This window comes from Leuciscus leuciscus, assembly GCF_965113295.1.
Source record: "Leuciscus leuciscus genome assembly, chromosome: 11".
Lineage (NCBI taxonomy): Eukaryota > Metazoa > Chordata > Actinopteri > Cypriniformes > Leuciscidae > Leuciscus > Leuciscus leuciscus.
In genome coordinates this window covers 26,580,468-26,596,421 of record NC_138735.1, presented here as the reverse complement: position 1 = coordinate 26,596,421, position 15,954 = coordinate 26,580,468, and the positions used below count along the sequence as shown (strand labels likewise).

At 37.1% G+C, this 15,954-nt stretch overlaps 2 protein-coding genes across 2 annotated transcripts in view; one reads left to right on the top strand and one right to left on the bottom strand.

Moving 5' to 3' along the window:
- Positions 1-15,954, bottom strand: part of pks1 (polyketide synthase 1) — a 126,512-nt gene that overhangs the window by 20,156 nt on the left and 90,402 nt on the right. The gene's annotated exons all lie outside the window — the stretch shown is intronic.
- Positions 151-2,257, top strand: eif1b (eukaryotic translation initiation factor 1B). The gene is made up of 4 exons (XM_082183729.1): positions 151-360; positions 1,448-1,611; positions 1,699-1,800; positions 1,929-2,257. The coding sequence occupies exons 1-4, from the start codon at positions 330-332 to the stop codon at positions 1,971-1,973; spliced, it is 342 nt and encodes a 113-aa protein (XP_082039855.1). The 5' UTR covers positions 151-329; the 3' UTR covers positions 1,974-2,257.

The following is a 15,954-nucleotide window of genomic DNA, read 5'->3' as shown; positions in this document are numbered from 1 at the left end:
GTGTATGTATATATATATATATTATCGTTAATTTTTTATTGAGATCATCTTGATATCATATTGGCATTATATCTGTTTAGTGAAAGATCCTAAATTAAATACAGCTGGCAATGTACTTAAAGCCTTTTGTCATCGCTCTCTGCAGCGCATTCAAGCACTTCCGCTGTCTGAGTCCCACGCGATAGTTGCATCAGGCACAGGCAGGTTAAAGCAGCCGCTCTTTGTTTTCGTCGACGATTTATCAAATAACTACAAATCTAAGCAAGCATCTCCAAACGGCATTGATCGCCGACATCTTTCATCTGTTAAAGTTATCGCAGTAATATCGCATGTCCAATATACAGAACCTCCAGTCCTTCGGTAAGTTGCACGAGTTTACAAAAGGACAACATCTTGAGCGTTGTGTGGTTTGGTGTCTGTGCACCAATGCATCGATACGAAAACGTTATTTAAATAGTCGATGCAAAACAGTAAGTTAAACGTTTTTATTTTTCCTTAAATTAAAAAAGCGAATTCCTATGCTTGGGGAAGTTCGTAGGGAAAATAATGGTGGCTTTTATAATATATATTTTATATATACATTTATAATCTATAAAAATGTTTTTGTGAAACTGCTGTTAGCACAATATCTGTAAGATTATTCCTTTTTTTGAAAGGCCTCTTACAAATTGAGGTTCTTTATTAGCATCTGTGGTTCGACGAAGAACCGGTAAAATCCACTTTTCCACTGCACGAAAGGTTGTTTGTGGTGGAAGGTTCGTTGGATTATTAAAATGTTCTTCACACTAAGAAAAATGAGTTTTAAAAACGGTTTTAATTTTTTTTTTTTTTTTTTTTTGGCAACCTAAAATGGTGGTTCTTCTATGACATCACCGCGAAAACCCCCTTTTGGAATCTTCAATCAGTTCCTTGTTGATTCATTGTTTCAAACATGTGGCAAACCCTTAAAGGCGTAGTTGTCCAAAAAATACAAATTGTCATTTACTCCCCTTCAAATTGTTTTATACCTGTATTAATTTCTCTTTTGAACACAATGTATTTTAAAGAATGTTGGTAACCAAACAGTTGCTTGCCCATTGACTGACTTGGTATTTATTTTTCACGCTATGGAAGTCAAATGGAGACTAACAACTATTTGGTTACCAACATTCTTCAAAATAATCTTTTGTGTTCAGCAGAACAAAGAAACTCATACAGGTTTAGAACAACTTGAGGGCGAGTAAATGATGACCGAATTGTTTTGGTTGAACTGTCTCTTTAAAAGAGCTCTGTAAAATGTCTAGGTATGCATATATCGGCAATGTTTTTATCAAACTGCAATCAAACTGTTGCTCTTTATGATCTCCAACTTGATTCATTCCCAGTGTGCAACTTGGAAAAACAGAGAAAATCTCACAGCCCCAGGTTTTCTTATAACAAAGACTGAAGTGTTTCATTGTTTCTGCAGATCCCTTTGCTGATGCAACTAAGGGTGACGACTTGCTCCCGGCTGGGACGGAGGATAAAATCCACATAAGGATTCAGCAACGGAACGGCCGCAAAACACTGACCACGGTTCAAGGCATCGCTGATGATTATGATAAAAAGAAGCTTGTAAAAGCCTTCAAGAAGGTACTTTCTGACTCCTAGTTATTTGGAAGCCTTTCTCCTCAAAGTGTTATTTGGTGTTGAGTAATCTTGTGCCGTTTTATTTAATAGAAATTTGCCTGCAATGGTACGGTGATCGAGCACCCGGAGTATGGGGAGGTGATTCAGTTACAGGGTGACCAGAGGAAGAATATCTGTCAGTTTCTGATGGAGGTGAAGTATACTTGCATATATAACAGGCTGTTTTTGTCTTAAACATGTTTAAATGGGTTAGTTCGATTTGTTTTGGACTTCAAATCAGTTCAAGCGATTTACTAATTTCCATTTTGCTATTTTTACAGATCAACATCGTAAAGGAGGAGCAGTTGAAGGTTCACGGGTTTTAAAATGGTGGCCCCTCCAGGGCTTTCTAAAGGACTGCACCAGCATGTAGCAATCCTAGTATATTCATGGCAGGGTTTTTGTGACCATATGCTAACAACACTGACAGCAGGGTAACTCTGTTTGTTTTCATGCTCGAATCTTCATAATGACCTCAACCGGACCACTAATTCCAGGCTGGTCCGTATTAGATACTGAATATTTGTTGCTGATGCTTGTGAACGTTTTATGATAGATGCACTCAATTGCACAATCTTTTTATCAAGGACAATAAAGTTATGACTTTGAACATTTGTGACTGTCTTCTCTTCCCTCGTAACGCTTGGTTGAATGCTACAGATTAAACATTTTATGTAGCAAAGTATTAAGACTTTTAGAGCTATCAGCTATCCGAATACATATTGCTAGTTTAAATCTAGATGGCACGATGAAAACTGTTCATGCACTCATCACACATAGTTTGCATGAAGTTCAAAGAAGCCTTTAATCAGAAATGATGTGGATTTCTGTATTTCAATGGAAATTTTGTATTAAAGCAATGTGCTTTTTAGCATGAACATGATGGAAATTCTCTTGTGTGGAAAAAGCTTGCGTTCGTTAGTGGTTTATAGTATTAACAATGCTTTTGGTTGGTAAACCACTTTTGTTCAGTCTCTTGTTTGGCTCATTGTCAAGGCTGAAATCCTTTCAGCTGTGGCCTAAGCCTGCAGTGTCCTGGCTGTCCCGTCAGGCTCAAACATGAGCGTAATCCGCTTTAAGGGGCATGGAATAGAGTTTATGACGAAGGGACGCCAATCTCTCACTGCTAAGGCTGCATTGGCATTTCAAACACTTTTTACCAGAGCAAAGACAGTTTGAAGTTAACTGTCTGAATAGGAATTACTTGACTATTTTCAATGAATATGCCATTTCATGTTCTGCTTATATTCTGGGAAATTACAAGGCCCTTTTATTAACACAAACTCAAAAAATACAACAAGTGTAAGGTTAATAATCCATAACTTGCACCCCTGGTTTCACAGACGTCCTGGACTAAAATGCATTACTATTTACACAAAGTAACTTGCACTGACATATCTTCATTTCTAATGCACGTTCATAAAAGCTACTTAAATGTCCTAATTGAACTAAGGCCTAATCCTGGCTTAATCTAAGCCCTGTCTGTGAAACCAGGCTGCGGTGTTTGGACATTTTGATTCATCCAAGTGATTTGAATCTTTTGAGCACTTCCACCAAAAAAGATTAATGCACTGACCAGTGTGTTATAAGTGAGTCAATGAATCATAAACCACAGCATTTTGCATCTATTTTGTGAACTGCTGCAGGGATGTTTTTTAATCAAGCTATAAAAACAGCAAAAATAAGCCTAAATTATGAAGCTCCGCAGATGATGTGGCCAATAATACATATATTGTGGCCAAGAATAAGAATTTGTTCTCTCGTTATAGTAAACCATGGCCACAAGTTAAGAATTGGTTCTCTTGTTTTAGTAAATCATAGATAATTCGTTCCCTTGTTTTGATTTAAAGGTGGTATCAGTGATTTCAGGCCCAAAAATATATATATTTTTTTTCCCTAACGATCTGCTAGCTGCCCGCCCCATAATCATGCCGTCAAAAAAACGCGTCTCTGTAGGCAGCCTAGGCTCTGAGATCTGCACACAAAAACAAATGGTTTCACCAAACACTCAAAACCAAAACAAATAGTGTTCCAACCAATCAGCGACAGGGGGAGGGTGTTGTAAGGTTTTGAGCCAGCTTCTTCTTCAGCTCTGACTTCGCGTGCAGCTGTGCACGAGCACAAAACCTCACAACACCCTCCCCCTGTCGCTGATTGGTTGGAACACTATTTGTTTTGGTTTTGAGTGTTTGGTGAAACCATTTGTTTTTGTGTGCAGATCTCAGAGCCTGCCAAAATACAGACAGCATGTTACATGTCCTACCAGAGACAGTAATATATTGGACCACTGTTACACCACGATAAAGAATGCGTATCACTCCGTCCCACGGGCAGCTTTGGGGCTCTCTGATCACTGTTTGGTTCATCTTATACCGACCTACAGGCAGAAACTGAAATCAGCTAAACCTGTAATAAGGACTGTAAAAAGATGGACCAATGAAGCAGAGCAGGATCTACAGGCCTGCTTCGATTGCACTGATTGGACTGTTTTTGAAGCTGCAGCCACCGATCTGGATGAGCTCACAGATACTGTAACATCATATATCAGTTTCTGTGAGGATACATGCATTCCTACCAGGACATTCTTATCATTCACTAATGATAAACCATGGTTTACTGGGAAACTCAAACAGCTTCGTCATGCCAAAGAGGATGCTTACAGAAGTGGGGATAAAATCTTGTATAACCAGGCCAGAAACAGACTGACAAAGGAGATCAGAGTTGCTAAAAGAAGCTACTCTGAAAAGCTGAAAACCCAGTTTTCAGCCAACGACCCGGCATCAGTCTGGAGAGGCCTGAGGAACATCACCAACTACAAATCACCATCCCCCCGATCTGTGGAGAATCAACAACTGGCCGACACTCTCAATGCATTTTATTGCAGGTTTGAGAAGCCCAGACTCACACCTCACACCCGCTCTGATGTGCACTTCACACATCCACCATCACCTCCTGCAACCCCTCTCCTCCCCCCTTCTGCCATCCAACCTGAGCTTAAGGTCTGTGTGGAGGACGTGAGCCGAGTCTTCAAAAAACAGAAGACTAGGAAAGCTTCAGGCCCAGACGGCATCTCATCTGCTTGTCTAAAAGCCTGCGCTGACCAACTGGCCCCAGTCTTCACGCAGATCTTCAACAGATCATTGGAGCAGTGTGAAGTTCCCTGCTGCTTCAAACGCTCCACTATCATTCCGGTTCCCAAAAAAACTAAAATCACTGGACTTAATGACTACAGACCTGTCGCTCTCACGTCTGTGGTCATGAAGTCGTTTGAAAGACTGGTGCTGGCCTATCTGAAGGACATCACTGGACCCCTGCTGGATCCCTTTCAGTTTGCTTACAGAGCAAACAGGTCTGTGGATGATGCAGTCAACATGGGACTGCACTATATCCTGCAACATCTTGACAGACCTGGGACTTATGCACGGATCTTATTTGTGGACTTCAGTTCGGCCTTCAATACCATCATCCCTGATCTTCTCACAGCCAAACTGACTCAGCTCTCCATGCCATCCTCAATCTGTCAGTGGATCTCCAGCTTCCTGACGGACCGGCAGCAGCGAGTGAGACTGGGGAAGCTCACATCCAGGACCCTCACCATCAGCACTGGCGCCCCCCAAGGGTGCGTTCTCTCCCCACTGCTCTTCTCCCTGTACACTAATGACTGCACTTCTAAAGACCCCTCTGTCAAGCTCCTGAAATTTGCAGACGACACCACCGTCATCGGTCTCATCCAAAATGGTGACGAGTCTGCTTACAGACTGGGGGTTGAACAGCTGGCTGTCTGGTGCAGCTATAACAACCTTGAGCTGAACACGCTCAAAACAGTGGAGATGATTGTGGACTTCAGGAGAAAATCCCCAGCACTCCCCCCTCTTACCATCATGAACAGCACTGTGGAAGCAGTGGAGTCATTCAGGTTCCTGGGCTCTACCATCTCTCAGGACCTGAAGTGGGCAAATCACATTGACTCCATTGTGAAAAAGGCCCAGCAGAGACTGTACTTCCTTCGCCAGCTGAAGAAGTTCAATCTGCCACAGGAGCTGCTGATCCAGTTCTACTCAGCCGTCATTGAGTCTGTTTTAAGCACTTCCATCACTGTCTGGTTTGGTTCAGCTACCAAATCGGACATCAGGAGACTACAACGGACAGTCCGGACTGCAGAGAGGATTATTGGTGCCACCTTGCCAACCCTCCAGGACCTGTACTCTTCCAGAGTGAGGAAGAGAGCAGGTAAAATCATCACAGACTCCACTCACCCTGGACACCCCCTGTTTGAACTGTTACCGTCAGGACGGCGACACAGATCACTGGCCACAAGAACATCCAGGCACAGGAACAGTTTCTTTCCACAGGCCATTTCCCTTCTGAACACTTAACATGCCCCCCAATGCATATGCCTGTAAGTGCAATACTCCCACTGTCTAGTGCAATATTCTATTCTCTAAGTCAGGTGATATTTATATTTATATTATTCATACTACTCAAAATACTGTAAATATGTTCATAATCTGTAACATGCACTAGACTCCCACTGTCTAGTGTAATAGTAATATTCTCTAACTCAGGTGATATTTATATTTATATTATAATTCATATTACTCAACATACTGTAAATATGTTCATAATCTGTAAATGTTTATTCAGACTAAACCCAACTGTGACCCCTTTTTTGACTTTTTATACTATTTTTTTATTTTTATTTTTTTTATATATTTTATTCTTAGAATTTGTATTACTATGTTTCTTGTTGTATTTGTATTTGTATTTGTATATGTGCACTGGAAGCTTCAGTACCAAGAAAAATTCCTTGTGGGTGCAAGCACACTTGGCAATAAAGCTCTTTCTGATTCTGATTCTGATTCTGATTCTAGGCTGCCTACGGAGACGCGGTTTTTTGACGGCATGCTTATGGGGCGGCCAGCTAGCGGATCGTTAGGAAAAAAAATAAAAATATTTTTGGGCCTGAAATCACTGATACCACCTTTAACTAAAACGAGGGAACGAATTATTACAACGTGGATCCACGATTTAGTAAAACTAGGTACTTGATTCTTAATTTGTGACCATGATATATATACATATGTCCCCATGTCATGTGCAGGGTCTCTGTACTAAATAAATAAACATCCACCAAAAATGTTTCAATAATATCATTGCATCAGTTTAATTGGGTATAATCATCAGTCACTTTTACATATTCATAACTCTTAAACCCCTTATCTTGTTGTGAATGAGATGTTCATCAAGTTTCATCATTGATAGTGATGAACTAGTTCATTCGGTTTGTTAATGAACGGTTTGTCTCGACACTGTCAGTCTTTCAAGGAAGTCAGTTCACGTTTTTTTGTGAACCGGTTCGAATGATTCATTGAAAAGATTAGACTCAGAACAATTCGTTCGCTACTTAAAATAATCTGTCAATAGATTTGCTAAAACTTTACAATGTTGTCTCATTAGTTAACTTTAGTTCATGCTTTAACCAACATTAACTTACAATAACTTTATGTTAATTAATAAAAAAAATCAACTATTCATTTTAAGATCATGCTAGTTCAGGTCCATTAAAGGGATAGTTCACCCAAAAATGAAAATTCTGTCATCATTTATTCATCCTCAAGTTGCTCCAAAGCTGTATGCATTTCTTTCTTCGGCTGAACACAAAAGAAGATATTTTGAAGAATGTCAGTAACCAAAGAGTTTCTGTTCCCCATGGACTTCCATTGTATATATATATATATATTTTATACTATGGAAGGTATTATCTTCTTTTGTGTTCAGCAGAAGAAAGAAATGTATACAGGTTTGGAACAACTTGAGGATGAGTAAATGATTAGAGAATTTGGGTGAAGATATTGAAAAGAAGAAGATAACCCTTTTAAAAGAAGATATTTTGAGGATTATGGGTAGTGACAGCTGACAGCTGTTGAGCAAATGATGACAGAATTTTCATTTTTGGGTGAACTATCCCTTCAAATGCTGAAATTAACATGAACTAAGATTAATAAAAGCTTTAGAATTATTTCTCATTGTTAGTTCAAGTTAACTAGTTACCTGATGAATCCTTATTGTAAAGTGTTACCATAGTTTTTTCCCCCCTGGAGTCCATCTTGTAAAAAGCAAAGACACAGTTTGCCCACTAAGATGTGTAGAAGTGACTGAGTTTTGGTCTGAATCAGATGGAAACAGACGGAGCACGTGCGGATGCCTGGGGCCGTCCACCGTCCTCTCCGCTCCACTCCATTACCTCCACCGGAGTTAATGATGGATGTCTCCCATTCATCAGCACACTCTTCCTGCTCTTAATGCTTTAATGTTTTCTTTTCCCGCACTCATTTTAACAATCAGTCCATTCATATGAACAACTGATCTCTTATCAATTTTCTAAGAGACATTTTACAGCTCACCGAGTTTTATGCGCTTATTGCGTGTTTAAATATGAAAAAGAAAGGAATGGCTATGCATGCATATGTATTAATTCTACATGAGAGCTTGATATTGGACAAAACTGTTAAATGCCTGTCTGGCAGTCAGCAGATTCCATTATTTTTTGTTTGTGTTTAGCCAGAGGCCAGCCAGCTGTTATTGTTTTTGTGTGGTATTGCGTTCCCGAGCATTCACCCCTCTCACATCTCTATAAGCAGTGATTCAGTTTCAGATGCTGTTTCTCTGCAGAATGATATTGGCCATAAATAATCGTAGTGACACTGACCCCGACCTCCAGCTTTATTGGAAGTGCCGCTGTCATTTCTCACCAACAGGCCGGAAAGTAGATGCATGCAACAGCTTCTCTGTCCAGCTTGCATATGATGAGATGGAAAATTCATTACGCCGTTTGCCGATGCAAAAAATGAATACCCTGAAAAACTCAAACTTAAATCAGTCCTATTTGCTGGTCTTGGCTGGCTTAAGCCAGTCTCATAGACTGGTGTTTAGTTGATTTAGCTGGTTTCTCGTCGTTACTGGCTTGTCCGAACCCTTGTAAAACCTGCTCAAGGAGTCGGAGAGCGTCTATAACCAGCAAACCAACTAACTGTAGACTGGTCAAAGATATTTTTTCAGTAGGTTAAACGCACCAAAAAGTGCTGGTATTAACTTTGAGATGTAGGAAATGAATTTATGAATTCTTACCATTCATTGATGCAGGTGAAGGTAAAATCTGTAATGAAAGTCAACAGGGAAAAATAATTACAACCAGCATCATGCTGACCAAACAAAACAATACCAAAAAAAAAAAAAGACCTGAAACAGTGAATGAAAATGGAACTGCACAGTGATTATTAAACCGCAGATATTAGTAAAAAATTATGTAAAAAAAAAAAAAAAATTTATTTAATTTATACAGTATTATTTATACAGTACCATCCTTTATGAGAAATACCCTTGTCTTGGGCAGGGTTCTTATCATTAACTATACATAAAACTCTTAAAACTATTTTTTTGTTAATTGAAGTAAAGCTGGAATAAAATAGAATATAAATATTAGAGTTTTTTTTTAAAAACTTAAACTAAACAAAAATTAGAAATGTTGTCTTTGCAACTAACTGAAATAAGTTTCAGCAGAAGAAAAACTAAAACTGAAATAAAAAATAATTAAACCTAAATAGTAATATTTAAAAGTAATACAAAAATGACAAAAAATGTAACAAAAACTTTAAATGAAAGCAAAATAAAATAAAAACTAAAATAGTATATAAATAACACTAAAATAACACTGAGCTTGAGAACATATTTTTTTGTTTATATAGATAACATCTATATCTTCATTGCGTAGTTTATTCTTACTTTAATGTATTCCATTTTGGTTTTATAGTGTTCACTTGTTCATCCAGCAACTATTACAAATTTTGATGTTACTGGAATTTTTGTTTGGATGACAGAATTTACAAAAAGTATTAAAATTTAACCCTCTGGTGCTCTTCTGTAATTTTTGACTGAAAATTTTTACTTTTTATATTTTTTATATGTAATGTTTTACTTCATTGGAATGGTACAAAACTTAAAAAAAACCCAAAAAAACATGGACATGATTTGAAAAGGTTAAATGGTCCTAAAAAAAAAAAAACGCATTGGAAATGCTTCTTTTTAAAAAATATATCAACCTCAAATTTAGAACACAACTTGTTTAGATTAATGGTTTTGCTGTTCTATTGTGGAAAATATATATTTCATAAAAAAAATTTAAAATATATTTTTCATAACAATAAATGTCAAATTCTAACTAAAGTTCACTTTTTTAAACTTAAGCAATAATCTGCCAAGTGTCGTCTTTAAAAATAGACCAAAATTAAGCCCTAGGCTACTCCAAAGCATCCAAGATTTATGACAGTTTAAGTTGGAAATTTCAGTTTCAGGTCTATGCTCAAAAACTGAATAAATGGATTATAACTACTGCATAAATATAATTCAGTACCATAAAATCCCCTAAAAATATTAAAATATTAAAATAAAAAACCTCTAGGGAAACTAAAATATAGTAGGTCTAGGCTATACATACATTTATTTGAAATAAAAAACCCTGTAATTTTTTACCATCACGCGAGGAGCACCAGAGGGTTAAAAGTATTCATTGTTTGAAACATAAACCTATTAATGCAATTAAACTTTTGGGTCTCTATAGTTATTGAGAACAAGCCCCATTCACTCAATTTAGCCAATTCCCTTCCTACTGCTATCAGCGGACTCTTTTATTTCGATTCATCATTCTTTACTCCTTTGAGAAAGACAGAAATGCTCATAGGAGAGAAGTTCCATTGTTTATCCGCAGATCTCCATGTGCCTCTTTGTGAGAATGCTGTCTGTACAAATTAATCTATATGTCAGTACTTTTGAAACCACCAGATGGCGATATATAATTGATATCAGTGTACACCTACCTTGCCAATTTATCACTTTTGATAGATTAAATATCAAATATTAAAACTGTTTTCTGCACACATCTTTAAGCAGACACATCCTATACACAGATATAATATTCCGTTGAAAGCAAAGCACTGTAGGCCTCTATAAAAGTGTAATGAATGCTGACATAACATATGGTGTCAGCCCCTTAGAGCCCAAACACCCCCACTCTTTTAACTCTACACACTCAACCTCAAAACAGCAGCTCCTCAACATGATGGCATACATCCAGATCTTCTGTTCTAGTCTTAGCTCAACCTTCATCAACAGAGCCGGTTGCCAAACACATCCACGCTTTCCTTTCAGAGACACCTGACTTCTGAGATTGTACCTGGTTCAGTGACCACGACAGGGTGCATATCTGCATTCGTAATGTTTGGGGAAGGAGGTGTGGAGCTAATAGCACTAAAATATCCCAATTAAAAGAGGGAACAGGGGACTATGCGTTTTGGTTGGCTCGTACTCGCGGTGTCGGCAGCTGCCAGGGAAACGGAAGGTCTGGCGTCTCTACAATATGTTTTTCCGAGTGATCCGTTTTTAGAGATGAGAAGGGAGTCATTGAAAATGGCTGCATACCATATGCACGCAAAAAAAAGTTCACACTTACACTTTTTTTTCATCATGCTCGGATACGTACCGGGTTAATTGGTGAGACGCAACCAACTTTATCGTAATTACATTTTTGGGATTTTTTATGCTGGGGGGGTTTGTGGGTCGTGGTGGACACCTCACGTGTTTTGTTCACTGAGATAAACTTCACAGAGTCAGCCAGAGAGTGTTAAACTGCTTTGACTGGAGATGGATAGAACTAGGGATGAAAGCAACGCTCTGGGTCTCATAGTAAACAATAGCTCTGTTCCAATGCCTAGTGAGTTGCCTATCTAGACAGTATTTTTAGGCCTGTTCTCCACATGAAGGCTGTTTGAAACAGTAGGCAGAATACTAATTATTACATCTAAGAGATTCTAGTCAGGCTGTAAGGCTGTCCCAGAACACAGCAAAGAGATAAAATAGAGAACATTTTTCTTATATTTTCAATATTTTTTTCATTTTTATAAGTATTTTAATCATTTTCGGTAACACTATATGGTAACACTTTATTTTACAGTGTCCTTGTTAACATATGTTACATGTACTTACCATAGTAATAACACTAAATTATGCATAATTACCCTCAACTAAATCCTAATCCTACCCTAACCCTATAGTAAGTACATGTTGTTAATTAATATTACTCAGTACTTCAATATATAATTACACTGTAACAACAACACCTTAAAATAAAGTGTAACCCACTATATTTTACAGTGTCTTTGTTCACACGTTACATGTATTACTAAAGTAATTATAGGGGTGTAACAATATAGCGTGTCATGATATATCGCAACACAAAAATGCAACAATATGTATCGTGGATAGTGACAGTATGTATTGTGTATAGTTCACCCAAAATGAAAATTACTGTGTGAGAAAAAATTCTAGTTTTCAGAGTTTTAGTGTCAGTACTACATTAAACTACTTTATATAATGTTGAATATAATGTATAATAATGCAATGGGGGAGTATTTGTGGGTCCTGATAATGCCAGATGTCTTATGTTAAAAAGTGGCCTCCATTATTTAGTGAGGTTCAAGCATGTTTGTCTAAAATAATTGTATTTTCAGCTTCAGAATCATGAGTATTTTTATTCTGGTTTCACCATTGTCCTGTGCATTAAGTTACCAGCACCAAATCCAAGCCTATTCATTTACACCCACAATGTAATATCAAATTTAGCATTTTAATCAACTACATTTTGTGTTAACCTTTTATCATATGTCTTGGAGTATCGCAATAATAAGGCATCGCATCATGAGTTCAGTATCGTGATATGTATCGAATCGTGACATGAGGGTATCGTTACACCCCTAGTAATTACTATAAATTGTGCTTAATTACATGCAACTAACCTAAACCACCCTAATCCTAACACTAACCCTATAGTAAGTACATATAGTATTACTCAGTACTTAAATGTTTAACTACACTATAACAAGGACACCTTAAAATAAAGTGTAACCTCATTTTCTCATATTTTCTTCATTACAGCAAATAAAAAATGTCCATTTCACTCAGTATTTGTTTATGCTATGTATTTAATGTTCTTATAGGCCTTATGCGCCAGAGAAACAAGTGCGCAGCCATCTTTAGAATTTAGTGTTTGAACTTTCGTTTTTAGCGGTAGCTCTGTATATTTCTATGGCATCGCTGTCGAAGATTAGCCTAATTAGCTGGTGAAATGGATTTACTTATTGTAGAGTTAGCGAAAGTTATCAAGAGCATTTGAAGTGGATGTCATAACAGATGTCAACTGACCGGGAAGATTTTAAAACAAGCAGTTCATCCATAAATCCGTAAGATCTTACCTTCATGCTGTTGAAACACAAACCGGAAGAGAGCGGGGCTGAAAAGGGGCGGGGCTACATACAATCTTATGGGCTCAGAAAATAAGGTACAAAAGCTGTCTCTGGGGCCGTACTCTTTCAGAAGGTACACCTTTGTGCCAAAAGAGTGCATAAGTACCTCAAAGGTACGTATTGGTACCAAAAGTTTTCATATTAGTACCTAAATGGTACATATTAAAACCTTTTAAAAGGGTACTGTCCCAGTGATAGCATTTGTACCTTTTTTTCTGAGAGTGCATCATTTCTCGACAAAAACCCAATAAGACTTTCTATCTTTTTGTTTGTCGCAGAAAATAAGCTCTTTGTCCCAAAAATTCATGATTCTTACAGGTTTTGTTCCTCATGATCTTCACAAATCAACACAACTTTTATGTATTTTGAAGCCTAAATACAACAGTCAGATATTAAAAGGTAAATAGGCTATGAACAAACTAGGGCATACACCAGGATCACTAAGCTTCCAACAGCTTTCAATCTTTATTAAAACATTTCCCCTGAAAGTTTGAGTCAGAAATGTTTGCATGAGCTCAATTTTAAACACTCTGCAAACTAAAACAAAGGAAATCATTATTTACTCGCCTTCATGTCGTTCCAAGTGTGTATGCCCTTCTGTTTTCTGCTGAACACAAAAGGAGATGCAGTTCTTCATGCAGATCTTTTCCACACAAAGGTCATAGTGGCTATGTCTGTAAAAAAAACACAAAAAAGGACAAAAAGGCACATAAAAAAATACCACGTACTGTATAACTATATAAAACGATTCAATAGTTTTGTGTGAGAAACACATTTAGGATCTGATTGTAAGCAGCAAGAACCTCACTAGGTTTTGGAACAGAACTAATAGCTATTTGTCAAAAAAAAAATAAAGGATTAAAAAACAAGTGTATGTTAAACCAAATTTAAGGACCTTACATCCTAAGATCTGTGTATCAGTGTCAGGTTTTTAAGTTATGCAACGAGTATCTGTGAACTCATAAGCTTTCACAATCTGTGCATCCTCGACATGCTCCATACATGAGGAATGTGCATGTGTGTCTCTGTGTTTTTTGGCCAGTTGCTGCGGTACGTGTCGGGCCGGTCTGTTGCAGTTTTGAGGCAGGAGAAGATGACGACCCCCTACAGAGAAGCCTAGCTGCTCGCTGCATTTCTGAGACATTTACAGTGATTTACAGCCTCCTGTCGCACACAGAAAGACAACTTGACAGATACACACACACACACAGTCAGACAGGCACGTAACATGCAGACAGACACACAGACAGACAGACAGGACTGAATAAATCCACCTGCTCCGGATAGAAGACAAACGTGCTTTTTGTTGGAATTCTTTCGGAATCGAACTTCAATATCTGCCATGTTTGTGGCTAGGAAAGGATTTGTTGTCCTGAAAACATTTAAAAATGTTGTCCTTGTATAAAGATAACATCTAGCCATTAGTTTTTTTTGCATTTAATAGTTACCCTTAAAATGCTACACCAACACTTAAACCCAAATGATCTATATCCATCTCATTAAAATAGATTTGATCTAAAGATATTTGTTCATTGCTTGTGCAAGCTTGTGTGATGAACTGTGTTAGTACGGTAAACTATATAGATTATCATTTCTTAAACTGAGAAAACTCCTGAATTGTGGAAATAACATGGCATGTGAATTTTCATCAAGGGTTTTTTAAAAAATATAATCCCCGTTCATTATCGTCATATGCATTGAAAACAAAATCTTCAATAAAGATTATAATAAATAATCAAATATAATATATAATACATTTCCTAGAATCAACCCAATCACTTGTAAGATGAACATTCCAACATTTAATTTAAAATAAAAAGAAGTACTTGTATCTTGTACTGGATGATTTCAAAAAGTTTGGGGTTATGAAAAGATTCTCCGGTTCAAAATGTTTGAAAAACCCTGGCATTAATAAGTTTACACAAAGCATTTTACACTGAAATGAGTAACACTTACACCTAATGAGTAGAGGGGACGGGACAGCAAAATGGGCGTGGTTAAGGTGGAGTCATTATTGTTCGACAGGATTTTTATCTGCCAAAAAGATTTGTAAAGGATTTTCCATTGTTCAGAAAAGAAGCCAATTGGCTTCATAAAAGTATTGCATTTATATCGCTTCATTTTCATATTGGCTTTGATCTCCCTATCTGGAAAGGGTGGCAAAAACGTAATCATCCATCCAAAAATGTAATCCATCACACTCGAAGAAAAGCCTGTAAGAAATATTGATTTTTCACAGGTGTTTTACCTGTTTTTTTTGTTGTTGTTTTTTAATTACACATTTTATTGTGTTGTGTTTTAGGGTTAAAGGAAATGTCTGTAAACTTTACAGATGAAAAGTTGTGCATAAAAAAAATCACTGTTATCTTTCCCATTTTCAGATCTGAACAAAACACACTTGTGTTTTCATGCAGATTCACTGATGAAGACATTTCCTCCATAGAGGCAGAACACAGGCTACTGTAAATATCCTAATTGACTAAACAAACATTTGTCTTGATCAAACAGCCTTAATGTAAATACATAATCCCACTTCCTGTATATTCTAATGAGCCGCACTCATTTCAAATTGTATTAGAACTTAAAATATCATTAAGCAAATGTAATGAATGCATTTTGTTTTGTTCGGCTTCTGAATGTATTTACAACGTATCATTTCACCATGAGCGTTTCAAAAACGTAATTAGAAATCATAATATTCGAGTGTTTTGTCAAATTAAAATTTAATTTCTCAAACTTCAAATGTCTCAATATATTGATTCTACACACAAATGAATAAACATAACAAAATGTCTTATGTGTCAAAAATTCTAAGATTTTGATTTGTTTTGACATTTACTTTTCCCCCAAAAAGACAGGATGTAATATACAAAATCCTTCCTTTTCCTTTGTCTTATTTTAATCTTCCATTCTCATTCCAACACTGTCAAACTTTTAAAAAGTGGACCAAAGT